The following is a 12,410-nucleotide window of genomic DNA, read 5'->3' as shown; positions in this document are numbered from 1 at the left end:
GTAAGATGATGTTAGGAGTTTGCACATCCTGTGAAACGTGAAGTGTGATGACGGCAAAAGAGGAAGCTGTAGCAAAATATAGCCTGCAAAATGATTCTCTAGCTCTGATGTCACTCAGTGCTGGATGAGTGCACAGCTCCAATCTCCAGTGCAGAAGAATAAAGCCAACCTGGACATGCCAAATATTGCAGTTCCTTGAAGGGCCAACTGAAGCTGGCTCTACAAGTGAGTTCCACCCCTACAGAAGCCCATGTTAAAATGTCCAACTTTCAGTGTTGTGAAAGTAACTTTGACAAGTTACTTTTTTAGTTGCCTTATACAGTTACTTCATTAGCAGCTTTATGCAATTACTTTATTAGAATCTGCCGAAAACTTGCAACTAATAACTAATGTAACTAATAAGGTAACTAGTAATCTAACTTGGTTACTCTTAAGATTGAGCAATCAGCAAAATAACTAATCAGCTAAGTAACTAATGGTTAATTTTCTGAGAACTAAATCTTAAAAATAACCAAGTTAGATTATGAGTTACTTTATTAATTACATTCAGCAGCTGCCGACAAGTTGTCCGCAGGTGTTAATGAAGTAACTGTATAAAATACCTGTAAAATATAACTGTAAAAAGTAACTAATGAAGTAACTTTTCAAAGTTACTTTGCCAGCACTGCCAAATTTACAGCAGAAATACCAATTTTACAACCTGCATTAAAAAACAGAAGTTTTGTTTCTCCTTCAAATCAACTGTACTGGGGTGAATCTGAATATAACTCACCAGTTTATACTATTTTAAGCCATAAAGTTATGAATAATTACCAGTGTGGTCACCCTGAGTGATGGGTCGTAGTAGTCCTATGTGACTAAAAAGATTAATCCAGGTTTTGAGTATATTTCTTATTGTTACATGGGAAACAAGGTACCAGTAGATTCAGTAGATTCTTACAAATCCAACAAGACCAAGCATTCATGATATGCACACTCTTAAGGCTATGAAATTGGGCTATTAGTAAAAAAAGGTAGAAAAGGGGGTGTTCACAATAATAGTAGCATCTGCTGTTGACGCTACAAACTCAAAACTATTATGTTCAAACTGCCTTTTTAGCAATCATGTGAATCACTAAACTAGTATTTAGTTGTATACCCACAGTTTTTCATGATTTCTTCATATCTGCGAGGCATTAATTTTGTTGGTTTGGAACCAAGATTTTGCTCATTTACTAGTGTGCTTGGGGTCATTGTCTTGTTGAAACATCCATTTCAAGGGCATGTCCTCTTCAGCATAAGGCAACATGACCTCTTCAAGTATTTTGACATATCCAAACTGATCCATGATACCTGGTATGCGATATATAGGCCCAACACCATAGTAGGAGAAACATGCCCATATCATGATGCTTGCACCACCATGCTTCACTGTCTTCACTGTGAACTGTGGCTTGAATTCAGAGTTTGGGGGTCGTCTCACAAACTGTCTGCGGCCCTTGGACCCAAAAAGAACAATTTTACTCTCATCAGTCCACAATATATTCCTCCCTTTGTCTTTAGGCCAGTTGATGTGTTCTTTGGCAAATTGTAACCTCTTCTGCACGTCTTTTATTTAACAGAGGGACTTTGCGGGGGATTCTTGCAAATAAATTAGCTTCACACAGGCATCTTCTAACTGTCACAGCACTTACAGGTAACTCCAGACTGTCTTTGATCATCCTGGAGCTGATCAATGGGTGAGCCTTTGCCATTCTGGTTATTCTTCTATCCCTTTTGGTGGTTGTTTTCTGTTTTCTTCCACGCGTCTCTGTTTTTTTTGTCCATTTTAAAGCATAGGAGATCATTGTAGATGAACAGCCTATAATTTTTTGCACCTGCATATTTCCCCTCTCCAATCAACTTTTTAATCAAACTATGCTGTTCTTCTGAACAGTGTCTTGAACGTCCCATTTTCCTCAGGCTTTCAAAGAGAAAAGCATGTTCAACAGGTGCTGGCTTCATCCTTAAATAGGGGACACCTGATTCACACCTGTTTGTTCCACAAAATTGACGAACTCACTGACTGAAAGCCACACTACTACTATTAGACTTTAAATGGTTCATGATGTAGATTTGTACAACCCCAATTCCAATGAAGTTGGGACATTGTGTAAAATGTAAATAAAAACAGAATACAATGATTTGCAAATCCTCTTCAACCTTCAATTGAATACACCACAAAGACAAGATATTTAATGTTCAAACTGATAAACTTTGTTGTTTTTGCACAAATATTTGCTCATTTTGAAATGGATGCCTGCAATACATTTCCAAAAACTTGGGATGGGGCAACAAAAGACTGGGAAAGCTGATGAATGCTCAAAGAACACCTGTTTGGAAACAGGTGAGTGTCATGACTGGGTATAAAAGAAGCATCCCCAAAAGACTCAGCTGTTCACAAGCAAAGATGGGGTGAGGATCACCACTTTGTGAACAACTGCATGAAAAAAATAGTCCAACAGTTTAAGAACAATGTTTCTCAACATTCACTTGTAAGGAATTTAGGGATTCCATCATCTACAGTCCATAATATAATCAGAAGATTCAGAGACTCTGGAGAACTTTCTACACGTATGCGGCAAGGCCGAAAACCAACATTGAATGCCCGTGACCTTCAATGTCTCAGGCAGCACTGCATTAAAAACCGACATCATCGAGTAAAGGATCTTACCACGTGGGCTCAGCAACACTTCAGAAACCACTGTTAGTTAACACAGCTTGTTGCTACATCTACAACTGCAAGTTAAAACTCTACCATGCAAAGTGAAAGCCATACATCAACAATATCCAGAAACGCCGCCGCGCCTTCTCTGGGCCCGAGCCCATTTGCAATGGACAGACACAAAGTGGAAAAGTGTGCTGTGGTCTGATGAGTCCACATTTCAAATTGTTTTTGGAAATCATGGATGTCGTGTCCTCCGGACAAAAGAGGAAGAAGATCATCCAGATTGTTACCAGTGCAAAATTCAGAAGCCAGCATCTGTAATGGTATGGGGGTGTGTTAGTGCCCATGGCATGGGCAACTTACACATCTGTGATGGCACCATCAATGCTGAAAGGTCCATCCAGGTTTTGGAGCAATACAAGCTGCCATCCCTAAACCTGCCATCCCTGGTTCTCAAGACCAGGCATTGAGTGGCTCTACTCTACTCTTTTCTACTCTTCTATTTTACTCTTCCTTTTTAGATATTTAGATATACCTTTGTATACCAGCATAGTTCCACCTTAGAATTGGAATATAATATATAAGATATACCTTACTGAATTTTCATGCTGCCATCCAAGCAACGTCTTTTTCAGGGACGTCCCTACTTATTCAGCAAGACAATGCCAAGCCACATTCTGCACATGTTACAATAGCATGGCTTCTTAGTAAAACAGTGCTGGTACTAGACTGGCCTGTCTGCAGTCCAGACCTGTTGCCCATTGAAAATGTGTGGTGCATTATGAAGCTGGTTATACTGCTTTTTTTTGCCTACAGTACACCATTATGCCTACTCAGTTATAGCCCAAGGCATATTCAGGGACTTGAAAATGTTAATTTACCATACCTTAAATTGTCTAAAGAAAACGGACAGTAAAGGTGACCATTTGTATTAAAAATAATATTAATATTTATTTTGTCCAGTCACTTATGGGATTTGAACATTTTCATATCCCATAAGTAGTGGGGAGGGTGGTATGTGTGTTCCTCAAGCTTGGGTCCTCTACCTGGCATCTGCAAAACTGAAAATTCTGTTTAAGTCTGACTGATACAGTGCACTGAATGGTGACCGTATGACATTTTGACCCAAAATGCATAGAACACTGCCATCTACTGGATGGCAGTGTAAGTGTACATAGCATCCAACTGTCATACAGTCGCCATTCGGTGTGCTCCTGTATCAGACTTAAACAGTTTTCCATTTTGCAAATGCCTTTTTTCAAATGAAAAAAAAAAACATATTTACAAATACAGATTTATTTGTAAAAACCAACACACACATTACAGTAACTTGTGTGTTTTTTTTTTACAACTATCCAGTGATGAGGAGGCTCAGTTTCCGATAATGCCTTTGCGCATCTGTGAGTTGTAATGCTCAAAACAATCAGAATCAGTGCATTACTTTAAAACTTAAAGATATTTGTGATATTTTCATTTTGTAAAAATGACAGTTAAATTTAATATAAATAAACGGTCCGGAATTAGTTTGGTTTTTAAATCAAACCACAAGTCAAACTTGCTTTGCTGTTTATGCCTTTTGCCACAAGTGTGGGGCTCTGTATGCTGTGAATGAAAATGACTCTTTCTTACAGCATGGGCAGGCCACACAAAGACAGAAGCTCTGACTCATTGTGTTGGATTTGCCTTTGATTCTACTTAAAACTGCTTAAATTCAAAACTGGCTTATCAGTAGCTGACAGTGTAATACTAACAGTTAATGGTTATTGGTTAGCTGTAGCTTCTGCAAAAAATGTTTTATTGGTTTATTGTTATAAAAGTTAACTTTTCAGTTAGCCTATTAGCAATTATCAAAGCCAACTTTTTGGTTAGCTGTGCCCACCACTGCATGTGTGTGTGTGTGTGTGTATATATATATATATATACACACACACACACACACACACACACACACACACACACACACACACACACACACACACACACACACACACACACACACACACACATGCAGTGGTGGACATAAAACAAATGTCAGTGTCCTAGTTTCCTTAGACCAGGGGTGGGCACCGAAACACTTCAGGTTTTCCTTTCTACCAATCACCTCACCAGGTGATTTCATTAAAGATCAGGTGTCTCAGCAGGTGATTTCATTGACCATCAGGTGTTTATGTTCAGGGGAGAAGCTCATTAGCAACCCACCTGCTGAGGTGACTGGTTGCAAGGAAAACCTGCACTGTCCCAGCCCTTGTTGCCCACCCCTGCCTTAGACAGTAAAACAGTTGAGCAGTTAGAGGAGGGTTAGTATGGTTTAAATGGTTACTGTTGGCATTTATCTTTGTTTGCTGCATGCTAACTTCTAATTCTCAGAATTTTTTTCTCTCTCTCTCTCTCTCTTAGATATGGAAAACACAATGCCTTCTACAGATTCAGGTCCAGCACAGGACAAGTGCTGCCTCTGTTTTATATCTATGACTCGTACCTGACCCCGCCAGAGTCCTGGGCAGAACTTCTGACATCCAAAGGCTCTCACACCATCAGAGGCACACCTTACGATGGGGTTTTTGTCGCACTCATTGTTGAAGAGCACCACAAACATGACATCCTGGCCAGTGGCTTTGATGGCATATACACCTACTTTGCCTCCAATGGGTTCTCCTTTGGCTCCTCCCACCAGAACTGGAAGGCTATCAAGGCCTTTTGTGACACAAATAATCTGCTGTTCATCCCCAGTGTCGGTCCAGGGTATGTGGACACTGCTGTCCGGCCGTGGAACAACCATAACACCAGGAACCGGGTCAACGGCCGTTACTATGAGACATCCCTGCAGGCAGCGCTGTCTGTCAGACCCGAAATAGTCACCATTACTTCCTTTAACCAGTGGCACGAAGGCACACAGATAGAGAGGGCTGTACCCAAGAAAACTGTGACCCGTTTGTACCTCGACTACCAACCCAACCACTCAGATTACTACTTGGAGCTCACTCGGCAGTGGGCTGAAAACTTCAACAAGGAGAAGGACAAGTGGCTGATGTAAACATGAATTTATTTACCTGGTAAATGAATTGAAGACCTCTCATGTTATTTGTACAATATTAATATCAGTATTTTTTTTCCAAATTATTATGACAGATCCAACATATTTTCTTGATAACTCTGTTCACTGTTCATTTGCAGCATCACAGAATGGCTGATTTATAGAGTGATTATTTACCAAGAGTGCTGATATTGGCATCCTTGTGTTTTCCTGAGTGACAGGTGCCATATCGTTTCCAATGCCAGAGTAATGGTGCATTGAGTACATCACACATCAGACACAGATCTCAACACAGTAGGTTGTTGGATGCATGGGTTTATTCTCTAGAAAGTTTCAAAATAGCAGGATGTTGTCCAAAAACTGATGTAAAATTTATACTGTAGATTTCCTGCAGATACAGAAAGAAGAAAAATAAGTAAGATAAAGTCCAGCTCATGTCTCTGTCAGGCAAACACCAATGAAAAATAAGACCAAGTATCATTGTTCTGGATGAATCAAATCAAATCAATTTTATTTATATAGCGCCAAATCACAACAAACAGTTGCCCCAAGGCGCTTTATATTGTAAGGCAAGGCCATACAATAATTACGGAAAAACCCCAACGGTCAAAACGACCCCCTGTGAGCAAGCACTTGGCGACAGCTTGTTAACTCCCTTTTAACAGGAAGAAACCTCCAGCAGAACCAGGCTCAGGGAGGGGCAGTCTTCTGCTGGGACTGGTTGGGGCTGAGGGAGAGAACCAGGAAAAAGACATACTGTGGAGGGGAGCAGAGATCAATCACTAATGATTAAATGCAGAGTGGTGCATACAGAGCAAAAAGAGAAAGAAACACTCCAGCAGTCTAAGTCTATAGCAGCATAACTAAGGGATGGTTCAGTGTCACCTGATCCAACCCTAACTATAAGCTTTAGCAAAAAGGAAAGTTTTAAGCCTAATCTTAAAAGTAGAGAGGGTGTCTGTCTCCCTGATCCGAATTGGGAGCTGGTTCCAGAGGAGAGGAGCCTGAAAGCTGAAGGCTCTGCCTCCAATTCTACTCTTACAAACCCTAGGAACTACAAGTAAGCCTGCAGTCTGAGAGCGAAGCGCTCTATTTGGGGTGATATGGTACTATGAGGTCCCTAAGATAAGATGGGACCTGATTATTCAAAACCTTATAAGTAAGAAGAAGAATTTTAAATTCTATTCTAGAATTAACAGGAAGCCAATGAAGAGAGGCCAATATGGGTGAGATATGCTATCTCCTTCTAGTCCCCGTTAGTACTCTAGCTGCAGCATTTTGAATTAACTGGACAACCTGATAATAATGAATTACAATAGTCCAGCCTAGAGGAAATAAATGCATGAATTATTTTTTCAGCATCACTCTGAGACAAGACCTTTCTAATTTTAGAGATATTGCGCAAATGCAAAAAAGCAGTCCTACATATTTGTTTAATATGCGCATTGAATGACATATCCTGAACAAATATGACTCCAAGATTTCTCACAGTATTACTAGAGGTCAGGGTAATGCCATCCAGAGTAAGGATCTGGTTAGACACCATGTTTCTAAGATTTGTGGGGCCAAGTACAATTACTTCAGTTTTATCTGAGTTTAAAAGCAGGAAATTAGAGGTCATCCATGTCTTTATGTCTGTAAGACAATCCTGCAGTTTAGCTAGTTGGTGTGTGTCCTCTGGCTTCATGGATAGATAAAGCTGGGTATCATCTGCGTAACAATGAAAATTTAAGCAATGCTGTCTAATAATACTGCCTAAGGGAAGCATGTATAAAGTGAATAAAATTGGTTCTAGCACAGAACCTTGTGGAACTCCATAATTAACCTTAGTCTGTGAAGAAGATTCCCCATTTACATGAACAAATTGTAATCTATTAGATAAATATGATTCAAACCACCACAGCGCAGTGCCTTTAATACCTATGGCATGCTCTAATCTCTGTAATAAAATTTTATGGTCAACAGTATCAAAAGCAGCACTGAGGTCTAACAGAACAAGCACAGAGATGAGTCCACTGTCTGAGGCCATAAGAAGATCATTTGTAACCTTCACTAATGCTGTTTCTGTACTATGATGAATTCTAAACCCTGACTGAAACTCTTCAAATAGACCATTCCTCTGCAGATGATCAGTTAGCTGTTTTACAACTACCCTTTCAAGAATTTTTGAGAGAAAAGGAAGGTTGGAGATTGGCCTATAATTAGCTAAGATAGCTGGGTCAAGTGATGGCTTTTTAAGTAATGGTTTAATTACTGCCACCTTAAAAGCCTGTGGTACATAGCCAACTAATAAAGATAGATTGATCATATTTAAGATCGAAGCATTAAATATTGGTAGGGCTTCCTTGAGCAGCCTGGTAGGAATGGGGTCTAATAGACATGTTGATGGTTTGGAGGAAGTAACTAATGAAAATAACTCAGACAGAACAATTGGAGAGAAAGAGTCTAACCAAATACCGGCATCACTGAAAGCAGCCACAGATAACGATACGTCTTTGGGATGGTTATGAGTAATTTTTTCTCTAATAAAATTTTATTAGCAAAGAAAGTCATGAAGTCATTACTAGTTAAAGTTAAAGGAATACTCGGCTCAATAGAGCTCTGACTCTTTGTCAGCCTGGCTACAGTGCTGAAAAGAAACCTGGGGTTGTTCTTATTTTCTACAATTAGTGATGAGTAGTAAGATGTCCTAGCTTTATGGAGGGCTTTTTTATAGAGCAACAGACTCTTTTTCCAGGCTAAGTGAAGATCTTCTAAATTAGTGAGACGCCATTTCCTCTCCAACTTACGGGTTATCTGCTTTAAGCTGCGAGTTTGTGAGTTATACCACGGAGTCAGGCACTTCTGATTTAAGGCTCTCTTTTTCAGAGGAGCTACAGCATCCAAAGTTGTCTTCAATGAGGATGTAAAACTGTTGAAGAGATACTGTATCTCACTTACAGAGTTTAGGTAGCTACTCTGCACTGTGTTGGTATATGGCATTAGAGAACATAAAGAAGGAATCATATCCTTAAACCTAGTTACAGCGCTTTCTGAAAGACTTCTAGTGTAGTGAAACTTATTCCCCACTGCTGGGTAGTTCATCAGAGTAAATGTAAATGTTATTAAGAAATGATCAGACAGAAGGGAGTTTTCAGGGAATACTGTTAAGTCTTCAATTTCCATACCATAAGTCAGAACAGGATCTAAGATATGATTAAAGTGGTGGGTGGACTCATTTACATTTTGAGCAAAGCCAATTGAGTCTAATAATAGATTAAATGCAGTGTTGAGGCTGTCATTCTCAGCATCTGTGTGGATGTTAAAATCGCCCACTATAATTATCTTATCTGAGCTAAGCACTAAGTCAGACAAAAGGAAAATTCACAGAGAAACTCACAGTAACGACCAGGTGGACGATAGATAACAACAAATAAAACTGGTTTTTGGGACTTCCAATTGGATGGACAAGACTAAGAGTCAAGCTTTCAAATGAATTAAAGCTCTGTCTGGGTTTTTGATTAATTAATAAGCTGGAATGGAAGATTGCTGCTAATCCTCCGCCTCGGCCTGTCCTACGAGCATTCTGGCAGTTAGTGTGACTCGGGGGTGTTGACTCATTTAAACTAACATACTCATCCTGCTGTAACCAGGTTTCTGTAAGGCAGAATAAATCAATATGTTGATCAATTATTATATCATTTACTAACAGGGACTTAGAAGAGAGAGACCTAATGTTTAATAGACCACATTTAACTGTTTTAGTCTGTGGTGCAGTTGAAGGTGCTATATTATTTTTTCTTTTTGAATTTTTATGCTTAAATAGATTTTTGCTGGTTATTGGTGGTCTGGGAGCAGGCACCGTCTCTACGGGGATGGGGTAATGAGGGGATGGCAGGGGGAGAGAAGCTGCAGAGAGGTGTGTAAGACTAGAACTCTGCTTCCTGGTCCCAACCCTGGATAGTCACGGTTTGGAGGATTTAAGAAAATTGGCCAGATTTCTAGAAATGAGAGCTGCTCCATCCAAAGTGGGATGGATGCCGTCTCTCCTAACAAGACCAGGTTTTCCCCAGAAGCTTTGCCAATTATCTATGAAGCCCACCTCATTTTTTGGACACCACTCACTAAAGCACTAAATTAATCACGAATGACAGAGCTTCTCCCCTTATCTCTAAGGGAGACACCAGCCACTGTCCTAAGGAAACCCATTCACCCCCCACCCCCCCAGCTACAGGCCTGAGCTTTTAATTTGTACCACTGCAGTGCCTGTAGGAAGTTTGTATTCCTATAGAAAATTGGGAGCTTAAGTAGATTTCTCATGGATGGTTGTATGAGGCTGTGTTTGAAGGTGGGATGTAGAAAGAGGTGTGCTTATGTTATGTTATATTATTATAGCAGGAGGTGGTAAAATCACAAGTCAGAATTTCAATGCATCCACTTGTGAAATGATTCACAATATTAATACCAGCATTTTGGCATCAGAATTAATCCTATATCTTGAAAATAACCCCCCACCCCTTGAATTCTTTAACCTGAGATCTTGTTTTTGGCTTGGCCATGACACTTGATTTACTACTACTTGCCATGCTGTGACTTGAAATTACATGTGTAATTGCATGATCACTGTAATAATAATAGTACTTATGTAGCTTTGTGACTTCTCTAAAACAAGTACTAGTCAGGAGCATTATATATCATAAACTAATCATGAAGTCAAAACAATTACATTCTAATATTTTGAAAGATGTTAAAATTACAGTATATATTGCAGTTTTCTTTTTGTATGGGGTGGGGTTTTTTTTTGTCATGGTAGACACCCACTTTCTATATGAAATAGCTCCCAAATTACACAATGCACAATCTCTGAAGTGGATGTAAGCATATTTGAAAAAAAAAAAAATATTTTCTGCCATTACCACCGCCTGCTAATTATTATTTGAATATAGTATTTCATATTGTTTTATTATCAATTATATGAAAATAAAAGGATTCCTATTAAACAGGTTATTGGAAGATAACTAAACAGAACATTAAGAATATTTGAAACACCAAATCAGTACTCCACGTATATAGATTTGGCCGTGAAAAGAATTTCAGTTAGAAGACTTTTTTTTTTTTTGCCTTAATCCCTCTAAAACCCCTCTGCTCATGGCATCTGTACAGTTCATGTCAGGTCATACTTTTTTTTTATAGCTTGTGGCTTTTCCCAATTACACCATTATTTCTGAGCTCTTTGGCCTTTAAAAAAGTTTCCTCTAATTAAATACACGTTAAGTTTTCCTTTTAGTTTGGTATAAATTCTTATTTTTAAAAACCAAGTTTTATTCTCATTTTTACCTTGATGTTTTAAGTCTTGCTTGCCGTAATTTTTTTAATTTTAAATAATGTATTTCTTAAATGGTAAATGGACTGCATTTATATAGCACTTTTCCATCTGCATCAGACGCTCAAAGCGCTTTACAATTATGCCTCACATTCACCCCGATGTCAGGGTGCTGCCATACAAGGTGCTCACTACACACCGGCAGCAATAGGGGATTAAAGGCCTTGCCCATGGGCCCTTAGTGATTTTCCAGTCAGGCGGGGATTTGAACCCAGGATCTTCTGGTCTCAAGCCCAACACCTTAACCACTAGACCACTAGACCATCACCTCCCCCTTCTTCACACAATCACATGGTTTACATACAGTGCTTTGAGGAGTATAAAATCAACACATTAGATGCACTTGTGAACACTGTTAACTATTTCATGCAGTGACAGTTTTTCTTTTTGCTAAACATCTAGTGAGTATGAATGAATGAATGAATGAATTTATCCAGCACACAGACCCAAAATAAAGTAAACTCTCAAAGAAAACAATCCAACAACACACTCATGTGCCCGAAAGGGTGTAGGCAGAAGCAAAAGCTTATAAACGCCCACCTCTTTAACCAAAAAAGTAAAAATATGTATATAAGAATATACATATGCCCACAATAACTAATACAAAATATAAATTAATCACTGAACTAAAATTTCAAAACAAAAACATGCAAAAAGCAGAGCACCATGCACAACCCCCCGACTCCAAACAAAACAAAATCGATAAGCCTAATTCATCACTCCATAATAAGTAATTAGATGATTTTTGTAGTCTTTTCAAGCTAACCAAGTTACAGAGTGGTTTTATGTTATCCGGGCACAAATTCCAAATATTAACACCTTTAACAGAAACACAGTGACTTTTTACAGTTGTTCGAATCTTTGATCTTTGAAATAGTAATGTTCCTCGCAAATTATAATTGGAGTCCCTCATTTTGAACAGGTCCTGGACAAATGGTCAAAGTTTATTTTTTACTTAAAACATGATTTGTATTATCCTATAATCAGTCAGGCCCCAAAATTTTAAAATGTGTAAACAAACAAACAATGGATTAGCAGGATCAGTAGGATATGGTTTATTACTAATAATTCTTATGGCCTTCTTTTGTAGTAAAAATACTGAATTTGTATTTGTTTTGTAGGTGGTTCCCCAAACTGCAATATAATAGGTCATGTACTGAACAAGTAAGGAATGCTGTAAGGTAACTAATGAATGTTGGGGGAGGAAGACTTGTGCTTTATACAAAATGGCAATGGCTTTTGACATTTTTGATTTAACATAATTTGTATGTGTTTTCCAACTCAATTTATCGTCAATTACAACCCTAAGAAATTTAGATTCATTGACA

At 38.7% G+C, this 12,410-nt stretch overlaps 1 protein-coding gene across 1 annotated transcript in view; it reads left to right on the top strand.

Moving 5' to 3' along the window:
• Positions 1–5,962, top strand: part of LOC117523657 (glycoprotein endo-alpha-1,2-mannosidase-like protein) — a 72,422-nt gene extending 66,460 nt beyond the window's left edge. Inside the window, 1 exon segment of the mRNA XM_034185229.1 lies at positions 5,084–5,962. Within this exon segment, the coding sequence (XP_034041120.1) occupies positions 5,084–5,720 (637 nt within the window). The 3' untranslated portion in view covers positions 5,721–5,962.
• Positions 5,963–12,410: the final 6,448 nt, after the last annotated feature.

The sequence above is a fragment of the Thalassophryne amazonica genome, chromosome 13 (genome assembly GCF_902500255.1).
Source record: "Thalassophryne amazonica chromosome 13, fThaAma1.1, whole genome shotgun sequence".
NCBI lineage: Eukaryota > Metazoa > Chordata > Actinopteri > Batrachoidiformes > Batrachoididae > Thalassophryne > Thalassophryne amazonica.
This window is presented reverse-complemented; position numbering and strand designations above follow the sequence as displayed.